At 42.9% G+C, this 20739-nt stretch overlaps 1 protein-coding gene across 2 annotated transcripts in view; it reads right to left on the bottom strand.

Annotated features, from left to right (window-relative positions):
* CCNY (cyclin Y) overlaps positions 1-20739 on the bottom strand; it is a 219890-nt gene that overhangs the window by 57619 nt on the left and 141532 nt on the right. For both annotated transcript variants that reach the window (XM_074946226.1, XM_074946227.1), the window contains one exon: positions 15487-15521. In XM_074946226.1, coding sequence (XP_074802327.1) covers positions 15487-15521 — 35 coding nt within the window. The remainder of the gene's footprint in view (positions 1-15486; positions 15522-20739) is intronic.

Raw genomic sequence — 20739 nt, 5'->3', positions numbered from 1 at the left:
AGTGTCAAAGGTTTCCTAGTGCTGCCTGTAAAGCCATCTTGGCCACCAATTGGCCCTTCTTGATTATATCCCAGAGTTCCTCCTTCCTGTCATGCAGGAGTTGAGAGAAATGGTTTTCACTCTGTCCCAAGTCAAAAAAGTTGTATTTGGCCACTAAGGCTTTGGAATTTCCCACTCAGAGTTGTAAAGAGGTAGAGCAGTAAGATTTTCTCCCAGACAGCTCAAGCCCCTATGGGTCCTTAGCCTTAGAAGTACTTTTGTTTGATTTAAAATGTTTGTGTTTTGCCAAGACAACCCGGGTTGGGGTGGGGGCAGAAACATATTCAAATGCAGATTGAGGGACCTAGCACCATTTCTCTACCTGTTTTACAGTTGGTATTGTGTCTGCCACAAGGCCTTGGCTGGGCTGAGCAGCCCCTCATTTATAGGAAGGATGTATCTGGTCGAGCTAGGGATTGTCAAATGTCAAAAACCTTTGAGATTTTTCCAAGACTAAAGTCTCCAACTCTAGAGTCTCAGGATTCTTATAAGGAGCTCTTGAAATGACATGGAGTAATCGGTGCCAAAGGCACTGCCTCACTGGGTGACAAAGATAACAGCTCCTTTGATAGTGAAACAGGATGCTGATGTTGCTCTGTCCCAGGGTCTGGGTCTTCCTGGTGATCTGGCCAGAAAAGCAGATAGGAGTGACCTCTTCCTCAAATCTGCTGGAGAGCAGCTCCTAGAGGCCTATGAGGCAAGACCCCAGTAGGTCCAACAGAGCCATGGCACATGCTGTAGCAGTATGGCTGGGTTGTTCGGTATCAGCCAGTCCAATGCCATTCCTGCTGCACAGGTGACTGAGCCCAGAGGAAGAGCTGGCAGACATCAGTGATACTGACCACAGGTTCCAGAGAGTGTCCTTTGCTTGAAGATGGCAAGAACTTATGTCCTGGTGACTGAGAAGAGGCACAAACCACCTCTGTGGGTGGTGCCAAGGTATACAGCACTCTCAGTACAAGGGTTTGCATCAGTATCAGCAGGTATCTTGGTACTGATGGTGGCCCTGGTTTCCCCAGTAGTACAGGCTGCAATGCCAGAGCTCAGATCAGTGCTGGAGAAGACTCCCTCTGTGTCACAGGCTGCTGCTTATCACCAGCCCCTGACACCATGAGGGGCTTGGTGGCTTTTCCCCTGAGACCTTAGGTGGCCTGTCTTTATGAGACATATAAGCTGATGACAAACAGAGCTTTGTGTGCCTCTCAGAGCTGGAGTTCAGTGCTGGCATCAGCTTCAGTTCCAATGGTGTTTATGGTGCCAACTTTGGTAGTGGCACTAATGCCAGATCTCTCCTCATCTTCTTTTTACAGTCACCTGCCTACTAGACCGGGCACTGGATGAAGCTGGCTTGTCTGCTGCCTGGACACTGGAGCTCGTCTCCTTTGGATCCAAAGAGACCTTCATAGATTGCTCCAAGGAGGTGAGGCTTCAACTGAGTGTCTCATGACTTATGCATCATTATGGAGAACGAAAGGCACAATGAGCAACGTCTTGGTATGCAGGAATCTCCCTAAGCTGAAGAGGCATCTGCTTTGTCCATCTTTCAATGTAATTAGCCCATCACAGGATGGGTGAGCTTGAAGCCTGCAGGTTTCTAATCTGCCATGTTGAAAAGCCCTGTGTGGGGAAGTTTGTCCTGTAAATATTCCATCCAGATAGGTCAATATCACTCATGGAGGCTGTGCGCCAAAGAATCAGAAGAGTTCTGAAGGCTTTATGAAGAGTGTGAAGAAATTTAGCCAAAGGCAAAAAGACCTAGCAGGTCAGACACTCACAGGGTTCCATCTTGCTGCCACAGGTGATAAGGGAGATCGTGACCACCCCAGCCCTCTTTCCTTTCGTACAGGAGCACAGGGGTGCAGGCATGACCCTGAAGGATGCTGCTATTCAAAAAATTCTGATTTTGTACACAAGATGAAAGCTTACTCACAGTGGGATTCACACTTACACATAGTGGAAGAACCTGTAACTTGCCTTGATAACAATTCGTTCCTGAGCTGAGACTCTCTCTGCTATTTCAGCACATAACTCATTTCATGGTGAAATTAAACACCCATGGAAAACATGGGTTTTACCAAAGAGGTGCCAAAAGCGTTTCAATTAAAAGTAACATCGAACTGCTACAGTCCCAATGAATCTGTGAGAAGGCACTCACCCTCATATCATAAATGATAAATGTGCCAGCAGATCGTCAGGTGGCTTCCTAAAACAAGACGGTCTCTCAGCAGGAGTACTTCAGCCTGCCAGAGGAACAAGTTGTCTCATGCAGAGGACATGGATGCCCTTTGGCTATATAAACACAATTCAGTGCATAGTCAGATCCATTTAGTCAAGGGCTCAGATCCACGGAGAGGAGCACAGTATTTGCCTAGATTAACAGATCTATAGTAGGCACTTTGTCCCTTCTTGTGGCCTTGAAAGACCCACAAAGAGGGACTTAGTAACCCTGAATTCTAGTGTTACGTGGAGGTGGAACTACGAAGCCCTAACCACATCTAGGGTTTGTCAAAGCCACTCTTTAGGGAAGGCAGGAGGGTAGACAGGTGGAAAATATGACCATGTATAACACAGAGTTAATTTTGGGTACAGTCTTAAAAGAAAACATTGAGAAGTATCAGGAAAGAAAAATAGCCTAAACTGAGCAGTGAGCTCCAGCACTAGGTGCTAAAGTAACAGCTTCTAGTATTTAAAGACAAAACAGGAAGACTGACCTACAGACAAAGCAGTGAAGACAAAGATAATGAAGAACAAGGTTCATATTCCAGGCAGCAATTGATTGCTGAAGCTTGATTTCTATCTTTTAACCATCCAGAAGTGTATGACAGCTCACCATAAGGTATGTAAAATGAAGCAGTGTCCCAACCCATCTTTAAGAAAATGCCAGGATCAAAGGGATGAAGAAAGAGGGAGCTCTGAGTCCTGTTAGGGAACAGTTCTAGATGTGGTACTACAATTTTTTACTTACTGATGTACAGGATGTTAGGAGGGGACCAGTAGCACTACCGGTGATGCTTGTCTGGAGCACTGTGAAGCTCTGCGCAGTAGATTACTAAGAAATACATCTGCTTTAGGTCGAAGATGAACCAGATTCCTAAACATTTAAATCGTGATAGTGTAACTTGCAGAAAGGGGAGAGCAAGGGGTAAAACTGGACTGAAATCAGCACGTTAATGGGATAGTAGTTGCTATCTCAATTGTGGGGAGGCTAGCCCCTCCCTCTCTTTAATAAAATACCACAGATCTCCAGAGACTGAAACCTAGGCCCTACAGCTAAAGGAAGACCTCAAATAGCATTAGGTTGTTTTCTAAGGCCTGCTCTACACTACGAGTTTATGTCGGATTTAGCAGCGTTAAATCGAATTAACCCTGCACCCGTCCACACAAAGAAGCCATTTTTTTCGACATAAAGGGCTCTTAAAACTGATTTCTGTACTCCTCCCCAACGAGGGGATTAGTGCTGAAATCGACATCGCTGTTTCGAATTAGGGTTAGTGTGGATGCAATTAGAAGGTATTGGCCTCTGGGAGCTATCCCCCAGTGCACCATTGCGACCACTCTGGACAGCATTCTGAACTCTGATGCACTGGCCAAGTGTACAGGAAAAGCCCCAGGAACCTTTGAATCTCATTTCCTGTTTGACCAGGCGAGCTCATCAGCACAGGTGACCATGCAGTCCCAGAATTGAAAAAGAGCTCCAGCATGGACCAAACGGGAGGTACTGGATCTGATCGCTGTATGGGGAGAGGAATTCATGCTATCAGAACTATGTTCCAAAAGACGAAATGCCCAAACATTTCAAAAAATCTCCGAGGCCATGAGGGACAGAGGCTACAGCAGGGATGCAACACAGTGCCGCGTGAAACTTAAGGAGCTCAGACAAACATATCAGAAAACCAAAGAATCAAACGGACGCTCCAGGACAGAGCCCCAGACATGCCGCTTCTACGCTGAGCTGCATGCAGTTCTAGGGGGGGCCGCCACCACTACCCCTCCCCTGTCCGTGGACTCCGATGATGGGGTACTCTCCGCCAGGCCTGAGGATTTTGCGGATGCGGAAGATGATGAGGAGGAGGAGGACGAGCTTGAGGAGAGCACACAGCACACCGTTCTCCCCGACAGCCAGGATCTTTTATCACCCTAACTGAAATACCCTCCCAAGCCAACGAAGCTGGAGAAGGGAACTCTGGGGAGGGTACCTTTTTAAATATAATACATGTTATAAAAGCAAGCATTTTTTAATCATTAAGTAGCCCTGAGAACTTGGGATGCATTCGTGGCCAGTATAAGATGCAAAATACGACCTTGTACCAAAATCATATGTGCTATGTAATTTGAATAGTGTTATTCACCGTGAAAGAGTATAGCCATTGCTCTGTAAACGTATCTTTTTAAATACTTCACTCCCTTTTTTCCCCCAGCAGCTGCAAACGTTTCAAGCCTCCCTCCTCTGTCCCAAAGGCTATCTCAGATAAGGCGGCAAAAAAAAAAAAAAACACGTGTGATGACGTTCTCTGAGCTCATGCAGTCGTCCAGCACTGGCAGAGCTCAGCAGAATGTGTGGAGGGACACAACAGCAGAGTACAGGACAGTGGCCGACGAACGTGAGGGAGAGGAAGCATGATGCAATGCTGGGGCTACTGCGGGATCAAACGGACATGCTCTGGCGTCTGGTGGAGGTTCATGAATGGCAGCAGGATCACAGACTGCTGCTGCAGCCCCTGTTGAACCGCCCTCCCTCCTCCCCAAGTTCCATCGCCTCCTCACCCAGACGCCCAAGAACGCAGGGGGGAGGAGGCGGCTCCGGGCACCCAACCACTCCACCTTAGTGGACAGTCCAAGCAACAGAAGGCTGGCATTCAACAAGTTTTAAAGTAGCCTTTTCCTACTCTCCTACCCTCCTCCCCCACCCCACCTGGGCTACCTTGTGAGTTATCTCCCTATTTTTATAATCAATTAATAAAGAATACATGTTTTTTAAATGATAGTGACTTTATTTCCTTTGCAAGCAGGCATGAAACTGGTTTTCAAAGCTTCTCTGATGTGCAGCACTTCCTGCTGTGCTCTTCTAACCGCCCTGGGGTCTGGCTGCGCGTATTCAGCGGCCAGGCGATTTGCCTCAACCTCCCACCCCGCCATAAACGTCTCCCCCTTACTCTCACAGAGATTGTGGAGCACACAGCAAGCAGCAATAACAATGGGAATATTGGTTTCGCTGAGGTCTGAGCGAGTCAGTAAACTGTGCCAGCGACCCTTTAAACGTCCAAATGCACACTCTACCACCATTCTGCACTTGCTCAGCCTATAGTTGAACAGCTCCTGACTACTGTCCAGGCTGCCTGTGTACAGCTTCATGAGCCGGGGCATTAAGGGTAGGCTGCGTCCCCAACGATAACTATAGGCATTTCAACATCCACAACAGTTATTTTCTGGTCTGGGAAGTAAGTCCCTTCCTGCAGCCGTTTAAAAAGACCAGAGTTCCTGAAGACACGAGCATCATGAACCTTTCCCGGCCATCCCACGTTGATGTTGGTGAAACGTCCCTTGTGATCCACCAGTGCTTGCAGCACCATTGAAAAGTACCACTTGTGGTTTATGTACTGGCTGCCCTGGTGGTCCGGTCCCAAGATAGGGATATGAGTTCCGTCCATAGTCCCACCACAGTTAGGGAATCCCCTTGCAGCAAAGCCAACTGGTATGACCTGCACATTTCCCAGAGTCGCTACCTTTGATAGCAGCAGCCCAGTGATTGCATTGGCTACTTGCATCACAGCAACTCCCACAGTAGATTTGCCCACTCCAAACTGATTACCGACTGACCGGTAGCTGTCTGGCATTGCAAGCTTCCACAGGGCTATTGACACTCGCTTGTGAACTGTGGGGGTTGCTCTCATCTTGGTATTCTTGCGCTTCAGGGCAGGGGAAAGCAAGTCACAAAGTTCCATGAAAGTGCCCTTATGTATGCGAAAGTTTCGGAGCCACTATGAATCATCCCAGACCTGCAACACTATGCTTGTTTCCTGTGCCCAGAATCGGCGTTCCATGGCATGAGCCTGCCCCAGTAACACCATGATCTCCAAATTGCTGGGGACCACGGTCCTCATCACCGCGCTGCGGTCACCTCCTCGCCTGGTTTTTCAGGTGCTGGTTCTGCATAAACTGCACGATAATACGCGAGGTGTTTACAATGGTCATAACTGCTGCGGTGAGCTGAATGGGCTCCATGCTTGCCGTGCTATGGCGTCTGCTCAGGCAATCCAGGGAAAAGGGCGCGAAATGATTGTCTGCTGTTGCTTTCACAGAGGGAGGGAGGGTTGAGTGACGACATTTACTCATAACCACTCGCGACAAATTTTTGGCCCCATCAGGCATTGGGAGCTCAGCCCAGAATTCCAAGGGGCAGCGGGGACTGCGGGATAGCTACCCACAGTGCACCGCTCGGAATGTCAACACTTGCCATGGTAGTGTGGACGCACACCACCGAATTAATGTGCTTAGTGTGGACGCATGCACTCGACTTTATACAATCTGTTCCCAAAAATCGACTTCTGCAAAATCGGAGTACTTTCATAGTGTAGACATGGCCCAAGCCACAACCAGCAAATGGGGGTTGAAGGAACGGGTAAAGAATTGCTTTGGAGTCCTATTTTCACAGGTCAAAAAGATGTGCTTCTGAAGCGTCCATGCAGATTTCTTTGGCTGGCGAGGATTTTAGCTCTTTCCTCCATGAAAGGTCAGGGTCATCAACATTTTACCAAATTTAGTTAGAGGACAGAGCCGGCATATAAAACAGTGTGTATTTAATGAGAGTTGTAAGGAAGAGGCATACAAAGTGGAGAAATGTGTTAGACTTGTTACAGCACCTGAATATTTTATAATGTTCCTATAAAATATGCAGGTGCTGTAACAAGTACTTTCATTTCAGCCAGGAGCTTTTCGAGCTGTTAAAATCAACTGTTTTGCCACAGGACGTCCGTAACTCTAAGGGAACACTGCTGCTCTATTCGGCACCATATTCCACCTTGTTACTTTCATAACTTCCAATCCAATAAAAGATATTACCTCACCTACCTTGTCTTCTCTCTCTCTCTCTCTCTGTGTTTTTTATGTTTTTTATTTTTTACAGTTCTCTGTATGAACTGTTCAAAACTTAAACACAAGGTGTCTTACCCAAACCAGAACAGCTGTAAGACCAATACTCACTGAAAAAAGACAAAAATCACAAGCTTTGCAGATTGTATCACAGTTGTTGTTGTTGTTGTTGTTGTTGTGAGAAGACAAGACAAAATGTAAACTGCTTCATGTTCAGCCTGTGCAAAAGGATAAATCTCTCTGGGACCTGATTTAAAAATGACTGAAAAAGTTAAAACAGGATTTGCAGGATTTTGTTTTTTGTTGGTGTTTTTAAACCAACAGGCACTGCAAATTATTTATCTGCCATCAGTTCCAGGAAAGTAGAGGCTGGTGACATCCAAAAACAAGTAGGCAAAACTGGCGTGTAAAGGTATGTCAGGAGCCAACTTACAGCAAGAGGTTAAGATTGGGACTGTTTCTGACTCAAACAGGACAGGACAAAGCCTATTCTGAGGAATCTCCATTGCGTCAGGCTATGATTTAGGCCATGCCTACACTAGTGAGTTACAGTGGCTCAGCTGTACCGATGCAGCTGTCCCACTGTAAGATCACTTGTGTAGCTATTCTATGCTGATGGCAGAGAGCACTCCCACTGACATAATAAAACCACCTCAACGACTGGTGGCAGCCATGTCGGCTGGGAGGCTCTCCCGCAGCCATTCTGCTGTGTACACTGCCACGTATGCCGGCAAAACTTATGTCACTTCGGGGTGTGTTTTTTTCATACCCCAGAGTGACATAAGTTTTGTCAGCATAAGAGGTAATGTAAACATGGCCTCTGTTCTGATACCTGGTTTCTTCACTGAAGCAACATGGTTTTATGCGTCAGTGAGAGAAACTTGCCAAAATTAGTCAAACTACACAATACCGTGCCTTGTAGCATGCTGCATAATATGACCGAACCCTTCAATGAATGGCTAGATGCTTATAGTTGTCTCAACGAACAGAAGCAGCAGGAGAGACTCTCTTTGTACCGAAGCTTAGTCTACACTATGAATTTATGTCGGTATAACTACGTTGCCCGGGGTGTGGGGGTGACATAGTTATACTGACCTAACCCCAGTGTAGACAGCACTATGTTGATGGGAGAGCTTCTCCCGTCGACATAGCTACTGCCTCTCGGGGAGGCGGAGTACCTATCCCAATGGGCGACTCTCTCCCACTGGTGTAGGTAGTTTCTTTGATGCTGCACTGCTGTAACTGTAGTTAAGCCCTAAGTTGTACCTTGATATGGTGGCGTCTTCACTACAAAACACAATCCAGTTTAACCAGTTATTAAACTCCATTGCACATAACCATCTTATTACATGGTCTGGCGCCATCCGTGGCTTATTAGGCTGACCCACATTTTAACCTGGTTCAAAAACAGTGCCCTAGCCTAGGTCTCTACTGGGGTGTAAGCACAGTTTTTGAACCCAACTGTAGTATAGTTTGGCCTCAGACACACAGACTATGCAATCCACATTAGAGCATAGTTGAGCTCCAAATGAGTTTATTAACAGTTCATAAATTTTGTTTCTGTAGCATACACAGGGCCTTCCTTAACCACTGATGACACACATGCAATTCTAGCAATGAGTTTTAGAGACTCAGGATCTCCTTGAGAACTAACTGCATGTCAGAGACCCAAGTTTACGTAGCATGTAAGTGGTTATGTCGTGCAACAGCAGAAGAAGGCCTTTGCTATACTTCCAGTACAGCAATTAACACTCAGTAACTTCTTTAGGAACTACTACGTGTGCTACTCTTCCCCTTTTAAAAATGGTGAGTCAAACACAACTGACGGCTACATTCTAATATCTCACCCTTTACAAAGTTTTTTCATTTCACATCAAAATGACACTCAGTCTCCCGGTTGGTAGGGCAAGTGGATGAGGAGAAGATCTGCCTCTTGCACAGGAAAGGAGCAAAGAGCAGATTAGCCAATCTATACAGAAGAAAGTGCAGTAGCCTCTCAGTAGTCTCTAATTCATCTTCCAGTAAGTAATACTAAAAAAAAAATCTTAAGGAGACAGACACACAACATTTGAACTGGCATTATAAACCTCCACAGTCATCGTTGGCCTTGGGCATTCCAGATAATAAATCAACAGTAATATTTCAGTTAAATCCTGCTTTTCATCCCAAAGAATCAAACTGCTTTACAAACTATGGCCCCAGTTCAGCACATGCCTAACTTTAAGCACAGGTACCCCGGTGAAGTGGATCCTGCAATGTGATCCAGACAGGACCCTTGCAATCACACAGAATCCCAATGAAGTTAGTGGGGCTTCACATGGGTGCAAGAGTCTACCTGTGTGGATCAGATTAAAGGATCAGGGCACTGGAAAACATCCATTTCTGGAATGGACAGTGGCAGCAAGTACAAAATAGCAAAGAGATGAAATTTTGTTCAGGACAACACACTCGCAGCATAATTGCATGTGGAACATAGTCCATCCACCTTGGAAGGATAAAGAGGTGAGAAAAGCCCGCTGGGATTTGAACCTGTAGTTCCAGAGAGTCTAGGTGGTAGAAGTCAATGTTAAGACCATCAAGCAATCCCCTCCAGCATCATCTTGTTCTTACAAAGCATAACGGTGATCCAAACTTTAGAATCCAAAAGATGCTTAAGAGAAATGTTGTATTTTCTTCCACTGAGGATAATTCCTCCTTTAGAAATATTTCCCTTATGGAAAAAAGGTTTATTTTTAGGATGCTACTGCTCCTAAAACTACTAAGATTAGAATGTGTATTGCCAAAGTAGAAGAGAGAAAGATCTTTGTAAAGAGGAGCATTTTCATGACCTCCAGAGGGGAAAAATCCTACACATCCAACTTGACAGAGAAAACAAAAATCCCCTTCCTCCCAAGTCAGGTACTGCAAAAAATAAAATAAGCCTTCCTTCTGAAGGCAGAGATACTGAAGTCATCTCTCCCTCAGCAAAGAGGAAATGCAAGCATCTTTTTCTCCCCTCAAGTAGTTTGACAAAGGGCAAGTCTACATTAAAATGATGCATCAGCGCAGCTGCAATGATGCAGCTACGCCACTGCAGTGCTTTAATGAAGATGCTCTATACTGATGGGAGAGGTCTCTCCTGTCGGCATACTTAACTCACCTCCCTGAAAAGCAGAAGCTATTTGAGGGGGAGAAGCTCTCCTGCCGCCATAGTGCTGTCTACAGTGGGGGTTAGGTGGGTATAACTACATTGCTCAGGGATGTGGATTTTTCACACTCCTGAGCAACGTAGTTACACTGATATAGGTCTGTAGTGTAGACCAGACCTAAGTCCCAAACTTAGTAAATTGAGACAGATAGATTAAAAGACAAGTGAACAATGGGGAAGCATTAAAGATGTAACAAAAATCTTGATCATCAATTCAGTCCAAAAGGAAAACAGAATCTGCTGCAAATGCTTGAGATAAAAATTGGCTGGAGGAAAACATGAACAGCTGATACAAGGTGACTTACCTCCCTTGTTAGCAGCTTATTCTGAAAATTCCCACTTAGGTGAGCATTGGAGTGGTATGTGGGATTCAGCACAATCCTAAATCAAGTCATCTCAGTGTCTTTTTGGGGAAGGGTGTAAGACAGACTGCTACACCAGAGAAATCATCCCTCTATTTTAATTGGTTTAAAAAACAAACAAACAAAAAAAAAACATTAACAGTTGCTGGATCGTTCAAGCCCACTTAATGACAAGGTACAATAAAAACTCGGCAGCTACCTACACCAGACAAAGTTCAGTAAATCACAGTAATTCTAGATCCCACTGTTTGTGTTTGGGTAAACGGAAATGATTCACCCAGCAGAAGTACTTTATAAAAGAGAGCATGCTAGTGACTATGCTGAAAAGGTACATTTGAAATGAAGAGACAACAGGAAACCAGATCAAAAGAAGCATAATTGGCCATTTGATAACCTTGCAACTAAACTGCCAGAAAACTACTTCAGGAAACTGTGACAAGTTTGCTAAATATGACAACAAAAAGGAGCCATAACTACAAAGCTCCTGAATTACAATCACATTTTGTGTAAAAACCGACATGTTTTATTATAAAAACCTAAAATTGTACAGAAAAATTGCGTTTCCCAAGATTTCTCTTTCTGATTGCAGCTTACTTGGCATACCTGAACTCACAGGAGAGGTTTAAACACTAATCAGTGGTTCTCAACCAGGGGTACATGTACCTTGGGGGGGTACTCAGAGGTGTTCCAGGGCGTATATGAACTCATCTAGATAGTTGCCTTCTTTTACAACAGGCTGCATAAAAAGCACCAGTGAAGTCAGTACAAACTAAAATTTCATGCTTATTTATACTGCTCTATATACTAAACACTGAAATGTAAGCAAAATATTTATATTCCAATTCATTTATTTACAATTGTATGGTAAAAATGAGAAAGTAAGCAATTTTTCAGTAGTAGTGTGCTGTGACACTTTTGTATTTTTATGTCTGATTTTGTAAGCAAGTAATTTTTAAGTGAGACAAATCAGACTCCTGAAACAGGTACAGTAGTCTGGAAAGGTAGAGAGCCACTATACTAGCTCAAACTATTAAAATGCTGTACAGAAAATAACAATATTCTAGGTGCCAATCTTCCTGGTTACAGGTCACAGAAGGAGAATAAGTACAGGTAGAAATTTTAAAACCTAACAATGATCTTGGAGAGAAATAACTTGCAAGAAAGGAGTGTTTTCCTCTGTATTGTGACAAGCAGCTTTTGTACAAGGGAAGCAAAACAACCACACAGAGTTTATGTCCTCTTGCCTGTTCCCTGCAGCGCATGTGGGCAAGTCAGTCAGGAAACCAATTACTTATTATGGTGCCAAACAAAGCCAACTCCTCTTACAAACATGCATTAATAAGCATAGAAAGATGAGCCTGGTGCCAGAGAGACTAAGTAATCGATAGAGTACACTAACAATACTTGCTTTACCCTTAAACATTGTCTATAATTTGCCACATTAAGCTGTTGGCAAATTGCAGCATCTTAAGCTATTTACTCCCATTCACTTCAAATAAGGAGATCAGTTCCTTCTGGCCTTAAAAATCATAGTTCCTTCTGGCCTTAAAAATCTAGGAGCCACCTTAGTTTACTATGTTTAGAAGTACCCAAGCAACATTTGCAAGTGTGATCTCCAATTTTGGGTGCCCAACTTTAGAAATCTGAAGCCTGATTATTTAGGAGGTGCTGATCAGCCTCAGCTACTCCTGACATCAGTTTGAGTTATGGTTATTCAGTACCCATGAAAATCAAGCCTTAAGTTTCTGAAGTTCAGCAGCACTCCACAACTGAGGAATGTCCAAAACAGGGGCCACTTCTGAACATTTAGGCCACCTGGCCCTTATGTTCTTAAGCATATGAAGCATAGCTAACTCCTATGGAGTGGTTACTCATCTGTAAGAACAAAACTCATAGTTAGGGGAATTTTTTGGCAAGAAAGGAACAGCTGTCAAGAAAATTGTTTAGTTTTCCAATTTACGATAGGGATTTGGTAAAAATACATTAAGGTAGAACACTGATATTCAATTATGTTATGAAGGATTACCTTAAGCACTAATGGAATCCTAGTAAACACTTTTTCCTCCCCTACATAAAAGTAGCAGTTTTAACCCTGTGTGTAGCCTTTTCATGCCACCATTTCTGTCTTCTGCTTTACCTTTTGGTCAAAGTGAAGTCTGGCAAGTAGCCCATCTAACACCGTTTAACTTACTAAAACTATAAGAGGAGGATAAAACAAAGTAAAATCCAGTTTAGTAAAGGGGATGGCAGTTTTTTTGAAACACTCACATTAGTTCTACTGTGATTATTTTTCAACCATTTAAAACATTCGTGCTGAGCACACTTTAGAATTTATCACATGGGTAAATATGCTGGCACATGTCTTAGTAGAACAATCCTGGATAGTCGTGGCTCTGCCTAGGAATCCTGAGTTAGCAAGTCTCCAGCACAGCATTTTCCAGAACTGCTGTCAATAACGAACCAGCTGCTAAGACCACTTCGAGGTTTCCCCTCTCCGTCCCCTTCAGCAGATCTGATACTAATTATTTAGCCATCTCTCATTGAAAGTCACTGTTGCACTCAAGATAAGAAGGGCTCAAGCACAAGGATAACTGGGCCCTGTTACTCTTTCCTCCTCTTTATTTATTTGCCTGGGTGCTGAACAAGTCTAGCAGGAAGCAATTTCTGTACATGCATACTGCACACACACAGTACTACTGACTTGTCAACACTGTAGTGTCAAGCAGCTGCTTCTCTAGCCAGAAATGATATTTTACACAGGAAAATCACCTGACTGGTATCCAGAGGTTATCTGAAATCTTTAATTTCCATACACCTGGAGTTTGTAAATTAATTTCATTTAACCAAGCCTGAAAAAAGATCAAGTTGTAGGAATTATTTAACATTTTGAATGCCATCAGTAAGAAGGGAAATAAGGACATGCAAATTACCATAACAAAATATTCCATCTTTCAGGCTCTACATCATCCTGTCCTGCTGCAGCTCCTTAGTCCCACATACAGTTGATGGTTTGTCATGCACTATACTCTTACACCTATCATAAAACCCCCCTGGGAGCATGTTGTCAGCCTTAAAAGGATCAGTTTTCAGTCCTTTTAAAAATGAATACCACACATTTTTCAAAGTTTCTTTATTCTTCTTCTTTGGAATATAAAATAGGAAAACTTAAAAAAACAGAAAAATACACACGCACACTTTTTTTATATACACACACTTTGGATGAGTGGGGGAGAAAGAGGATCTCTCTCAAGGCTTTGGCAAGGTTCTGCAGTAACTGTAAAGTCAAAATGTGGGGTGAAATTCTGTGCTGCTCTCCTAAGCGTAGGTCTTCACTGCAATTGGGAGGAGTGGTTGCAGCATATTTAGACATATCCAAGATCTAGCTAGACCAAAGCTTGCTTGACTAACAACAGCAGTGAAGCCGCAGCAAGAGTAGCAAGTATGTAAAGTCGGAGCCTGTCTTCATTTTTACCAGAGGAATTCTCCCTCCAGCTGGGATAGGCTTTTAGAGCCTCTTTATTCTACTTTAGCCCTTTTACAGATTGTAAACGGGCCAGGGTAGGGATGAGAATCCCACCCATTGTGAGTGATGCAGTGGCAAAGCAAGTCAGGAGACAGTTAGCTGTGTTACCTGTCTGGACAATGAGGACTTAGAAGAAGAAAAAATAAGTTTTGTGTTAATGTGCTCACTGGCAGTTATTCAGCACATATCAGTAAATTTACAGGACTCCGATACTGTGCATTGTTATAATATGACTTTCAAAGGTAGTTTCAGTGCAAACTATTCTCATATGCAGGTAAACAATAAAAACTAGTATTTCAGGAGAAAAATATTTGTTGGTCCAGTGTTGCCAAATCTCGCAATTTTGAAGCCTTCCATATTCTCTGTTTTTCTTAAAGCCTCAGCTCTTGAGATTACATAAGCAACTCAGCTTTTTATTTTATTTATTTATTTTAAATTAAATGTTTAGACCTCATAGTGGTAGAGAAAACCTTGAAAACGTGACCCAAGTGCACATTAATGGCTCAGAAACCAGAAGGCATATAAAAAGAATCTCCCAGTTTTATGTTATTGACACATCTTATGATTTATTGTGACATGACTCATGATTTTTGAATATTTGGGGTTGGCAATATTGCTGGTTACACTGGGGATAATCCTTGATCTATAAAGCTCCTAAGGTGCTAAGGTAATAAAAAGAATGATAATAAAGGTCCTGATCCTGTCCCTAACATAGTCAACTGGAGTTTTGCTCTTGATGTCACCAGCAGCAGCCCCACAATGTATTCATTTGAAAAGAATAGAAGAAAGAAAAAGGTAGAGGATAAATATTAAGACATCTAACTACTCCAACATTTACCATATATTACATATATGTTCTGCAATGCATCCCATCAGTTTGGACCTTAATAGCCCTTTTCAAAAATAATAGTGATACTCTACAGACTCTCCACATAATATAAATTTACACACTGCAAGCACATTTTTAAGTTCTGAGTTTTTCAAAAAAATATTAATCTGAAATAATATTGTAACCCACGCTAACACAGTGTGGCTCTCTGTCCCTTCTAGCGGCCATGCCACATATACAGGGTTGTGTGAATGCTACTAATTCCAAGCTAATGGAACTGGCCCGTTAGCTCAAATAGTGAAGACCCATGCTTTTACATACTGAGGTCCATGGTTCAGTCCCCAGAGGCAACATTATACTCTCTCACACACAAGGGATTTACTTACAAAGACTCTTAGTTCTGCATAATATAGACAACAATGTGTATGAAGCCGCACAGGGAGACATTTTCACTTACGTGGTTTATATAGAGACTCTTGCGTTTTTCTCTCACTGCAAAAACATAAAATGTAATAGAAATATTATATGACTGTATTTTGTCTCAGTTAAGCTTCTGTTACACCATTTTTACGATCAAAAGTAGGAAGGTATCTATGTGTAACATCATTATTGCACTAACCAAGTTCACTCATTATTTGAGCACAGAAGGAACATCTCATATACCTGGACACTTAAAGGCATTTAAATTCTGCATTGTGCTGGATGATTAAAATTCTCATCTGTTTGGATATTTCACTACGACTGCATGCATTGAACTCTGCCTCCTAAAATCACTTGGTGCAACTCTGCAGCCATTACTCATCCTGAGTAGTTGTTCTGAAGTCAATGGGACTACTCAATGAGTAACTCCTACTCAACATGAGTAACCGCTGCATGATCAGGCCCACTGTTATCAGACAAAATGCTTACAAGCAAAGGAGCAAGCTAAAATAAACTTTAATGTTACAACTGATTTTATATACTGGTTTAATTTTTGTGAATATTTTTCCTATTAACTCATCCCTTAGCCAGCCTGTGGAGCACTGTTCAACAACTGTGATAATGCTGCATGTACCATACCAGTAACATATCAACCAAACTGTGGAATTAAACTAAAAATGGTTTAATGCCATAGGTGATTAAAGGCACTTTGGTGTGCTTGGTCCTGTTCTCTATTTTCTCTCTTACACTACGCCCACCACCGTGGTATCTGAGCATCTTCCAGAAGCACCGTAAGAGACACAACTAGCATCAGTCATGTGAGAGTCTCTTTTTCTCACTTCCTCTCCCTGGGAGGAATACTATGTAGGGGTTTTTTTAGAAGACTTTTTACAAATTTTGATTCTATGTCTGCACGTATTCACACACACAATTTCAGTGTATTCATATGTGCAACCTTGTTAATGGGTCACTGTTAAAGAACACTTATTTTGTGAAGTGTATTTGATTGTGCAGTTTTCAAAACACAGCGGGGGGATTCTGATTGGCTAGTAAGCAGTTAAGCAGCTTGCTCGTCCTTCTGCTGAAATGCTGTTCTTTCTATTCTGAAGCTCCAGTCAGGGTGTTATTCCATCAGTTAAGTAAATAATAAATCTAAGAAAATATCTACCATCATTTAGTTACTTAACACCAGGCCAAAGTATTTCTCTATTGTGTAATACAATGTAAGTGATGTAAATAATTTTCACAAGCTGCAGGCAGACACTTTACCAAGCACAGATGTAATTTCATAATGGCAACATTTATTTTGTACTTTATCAAAACTTTATTTGCACACGATTAAATATCTAGTAGCATAACTTCGTCCACTGCGTTCCTACTGCATGTTGTGGCATGCAACAAAATTAGTGACAAAATGCCTCTGAGCCCCGTGTCAATATATCAGTTTATCGGCTTTTCCTGCTCCCCCACTCTTCTTTCCCTGTTCATCATTTGGTGCCCTCACCGCTGTATGATTCTCTAGTTGCTAAAGTATTGCACTTACTGCTCATTCACCCATGCCATTTACCCACTTCCAATGCTGGACAGACGGACACAGACACACCCCTCACTCTGCAGATTCTCTCTCCTTGTGAGACCCAAATTGATCTTTTTCCTCATCTTTTCCCAAAGGAAAGTAAACTTCGTTGAACTTCATTCTCCAGTGGGGGACCACAGAGAGTCAGGCAGGACTCTCTAATTCTGCGCTGCCCAGCACTGACGCAAGGCGTATGATCCCTCAAGAAACCTATGCCGGGAGCATCAGGCACAGCAGAACTCCACTCAGTCACACTTCCTTCCTATTCTACCCACCACAAACCCCCTTCACATTAGGAATAAGGACATCTGGTACAGGAGATGGCAAAGCCACTTCTGCCAGCTTTTCACCAACAGAGTCCTTGTGCAGAGGGAATTCTTCACCGGCTGCCCAAGGGCACTTTGTGTGGTGTAAGCAGTGCAAAGTGCTCCTGTGCAAACCACAGAACTTGACCCCATTCTAATTAACTAGCATGTGGTACCGCAGACAGCTACAGTTGTAGTATCTGGCTTCAAGAACGGTGGTTTAAGATGAAATGAAGCTGAACAGACTTAAAATCACAGTTTCGAAGTTCAGACTTTAAGTCCCTATTTATTTTTCTATTACATTTTTTTTGCTTTTTACAAAACTTGCATCCTGGGTAGATTTCGTCAGGCATACTAACAGATGGGAGAGCTGCCAAAATTTCTTAATTTTCTTTAAATGTCAAGGCAAAATAACCTGTTCTCATTTTTGCAAGCTCACTCAAATTGTTAAAACTGCATTTTTACTACAGTAGGATGAATAAATTATGCAGGATTAAAATGGGGGAGAAAAAATGTTTTTGTTATTGTGCTCTCTTAGTATTCCTTTGTGCAATGTGCATAAGCAGTGTTAATGGTAGACCTCAAAAGGATGAAAGGCAATATCCCTGGGTTAATAATTACACATCAATCAAAGCCTCTCATGTTTTCAGAGTTCCTAAATAATTTAGAACAGGAATAAAGCTACGATTCCTCTTCTTAGAGGAACAAGGGAATTCACGGGTCCTGATCTAAGGGCTGGTCTACACAAAAACAGAGCACAGTCTGTTTCATTCCTGCTCATCCCATAAACTAGGGTTTCCTTTGAAGCCAATTACTTGCTAAAGTCAGCAATGCTGGTACAGTAAGGACGGACCTAATGGAAGTGAAGGAAGGAGGAAGCTCTATCTAACTAATGAAAAGGGAGATTTCCAACACAATGAAGTAGCAATCAATCAAGTTTCCCCTAACTAATACAGGTGGGGAAATCACTATTGCAGAGGCTGACTTTAAAAACCCTGAATTAACCACAGCCTCCACTTTCAACTCAGTGTGTGCAGCATGCACAGACCCTTTGTTTCCAGTCCAACACACATCCCATCCAGGAAGCTTACAAGAAGTGGAAACTTGGACAGATGACTAGGGAGGAGAATAAAAATATTGCTCAAGCATGCAGGGGTGTAATCAGGACGGCCAAAACACAACTGGAGTTGCAGCTAGCAAGGGATGTGAAGGGTAAGGAGAAGGGTTTCTACAGGTATGTTAGCAACAAGAAAAAGGTCAGGGAAAGTGTGGGACCCTTACTGAATGGATTAATCAAAGACAAGCATGCCTGACCAAGCTGATTGACTTCTATGATGAGATAACTGGCTCTGTGGATATGGGGAAAGCAGTGGATGTGATATATCTTGACTTTAGCAAAGCTTTTGATATGGTCTCCCACAGTATTCTTGCCAGCAAGTATGGACTGGATGAATGGATTATAAGGTGGATAGAAGCTGGCTAGATCATTGGGCTCAACAGGTAGTGATCAACAGCTTGATATCTAGCTGGTAGCCGGTATCAAGCAGAATGCCCCAGGGGTTGGTCCTGGGGCCAGTTTTGTTCAACATCTTTATTAACGATCTGGATGATGGGATAGATTACACCCTGGGCAAATTCACGGATGACACTAAACTGTGAGGAGAAGTAGATATGATGGAGAGTAGGGAAAGGGTCCAGAGTGACCTAGACAAATTGGAGGATTGGGCCAAAAGAAATCTGATGACGTTCAACAAGGACAAGTGCAGAGTCCTGCACTTAGGACAGAAGAATTCCATGCACCACTACAGGATAGGGACCGACTGGCTAAGCAGCAGTTCTGCAGAAAAGGACTTGGGGATTACAGTGGATGAGAAGCTGGATATGAGTCAGCAGTGTGCCCTTGTTGCCAAGAAGGCTAACGGCATATTGGGCTGCATTAGTAGGAGCACTGCCAGCAGATCGAGGGAAGTGATTATTCCCCTCTATTCGGCACTGGTGAGGCCACATCTGGAGTATTGCGTGCTGTTTTGGGCCCCACACTACAGAAAGAAGAGAGCCCAGTGGAGGGCAACAAAAATGATCAGGGGGCTGTGGCACATGACTTACGAGAAGAGGCTGAGGGAACTTGGCTTGTTTAGTCTGTAGAAGAGAAGAATGAGGGGGGATTTGATAGCAGCCTTCAACTACCTGAAGGGGGGTTCAAAAGAGGATAGAGCATGGCTGTTCTCATTGGTGGCAGATGACAGAACAAGGAGCAAAGGTCTCAAGTTGCAGTGGGAGAGGTCTAGGTTGGATATTAGGAAACATTATTTCACTAGGAGGGTGGTGAAGTACTGGAATGGGTTACATTTAGGGAGGCGGTGGAATCTCCATCCTTAGAGGTTTTTAAGGCCTGGCTTGACAAAGCCCTGGCTGGGATGGTTTAGTTGGGGTTGGTCCTGCTTTGAGCAGGGGGTTGGACTAGACTTCCTGAGGTCTCTTCCAACCCTAAACTTCTATGATTCTATTAAGCTTTTTTTTGTTTTTAATGAGTTCTAAATTAAGTTAAAGATATCAAAGGTAGTACTCCTAACATGCTAGGGGGATTGTCACCAGGCTTAGCACCTTGAACAGTCCCTGTGAAGAGGAGGGATAAAAAATGAAAGACATTTTGCATAAGCAGTTCTCTGAGCCTACCATCTGGCACCTTGATTAACATTTATTGGGCCTCAAATGGCCTCAGTTCTTAGATGCAGTGTACACTACCATGACTTGAACATTTGTACAGGGTCCTAAGCAATCTGACAAATCTTATGCTAACTCTGCTTACCCCCTACATAAACCATGATATTGTAGTTTGGCATCATGAAACATTGCTGAATATTTTCTCCTATCCTTACAGAGCGGATACATTTTTTAAATGGGCCTGAAATACAACCAGGCGTAGTGCTTACTGGTGTTCTTTAGCCCACTGAAATGTGATTGTTCTGGGCACTATACCCAGTAGTATTTTCAGGACAGCGTTTCATATGGCAGGCGAGTAAGGTGTCATTTGTTTTTTCATTATCATCAACTCAAAAGGTTGACGAGCAGGTTTTATACCTCAGCTGGTAAATTTCTGAGGCAGTTCAGCAAGGTTGACATATTGTTTTGTGAGAATAATAAATTCCTTCCTTTTCTCTAAACTGGAAGAAGCTGCATAACTCAACAACTAACTGGGCTGAAAGCAATCAGATTTTGTAAATTAATTGTCATTTTTTAAAGTTTCTCATAACCTACAATTACAAAAAATCAGTCACTAATAAAAGAATTATAATAATTAGAGCTGATCAAATGTTTTCAGATATAACTGTGTGAAAAATTTTCACCATTTCAGCCAGCTCTAAGAACAATATTTAGCATTCAAATATTACTTTGCACTTTCAAAATG

This window comes from Natator depressus, chromosome 2 (assembly GCF_965152275.1).
Source record: "Natator depressus isolate rNatDep1 chromosome 2, rNatDep2.hap1, whole genome shotgun sequence".
Lineage (NCBI taxonomy): Eukaryota > Metazoa > Chordata > Testudines > Cheloniidae > Natator > Natator depressus.
The sequence above is the reverse complement of the archived record's forward strand: the minus strand, read 5'-3'. Positions and strand labels throughout refer to the sequence as shown.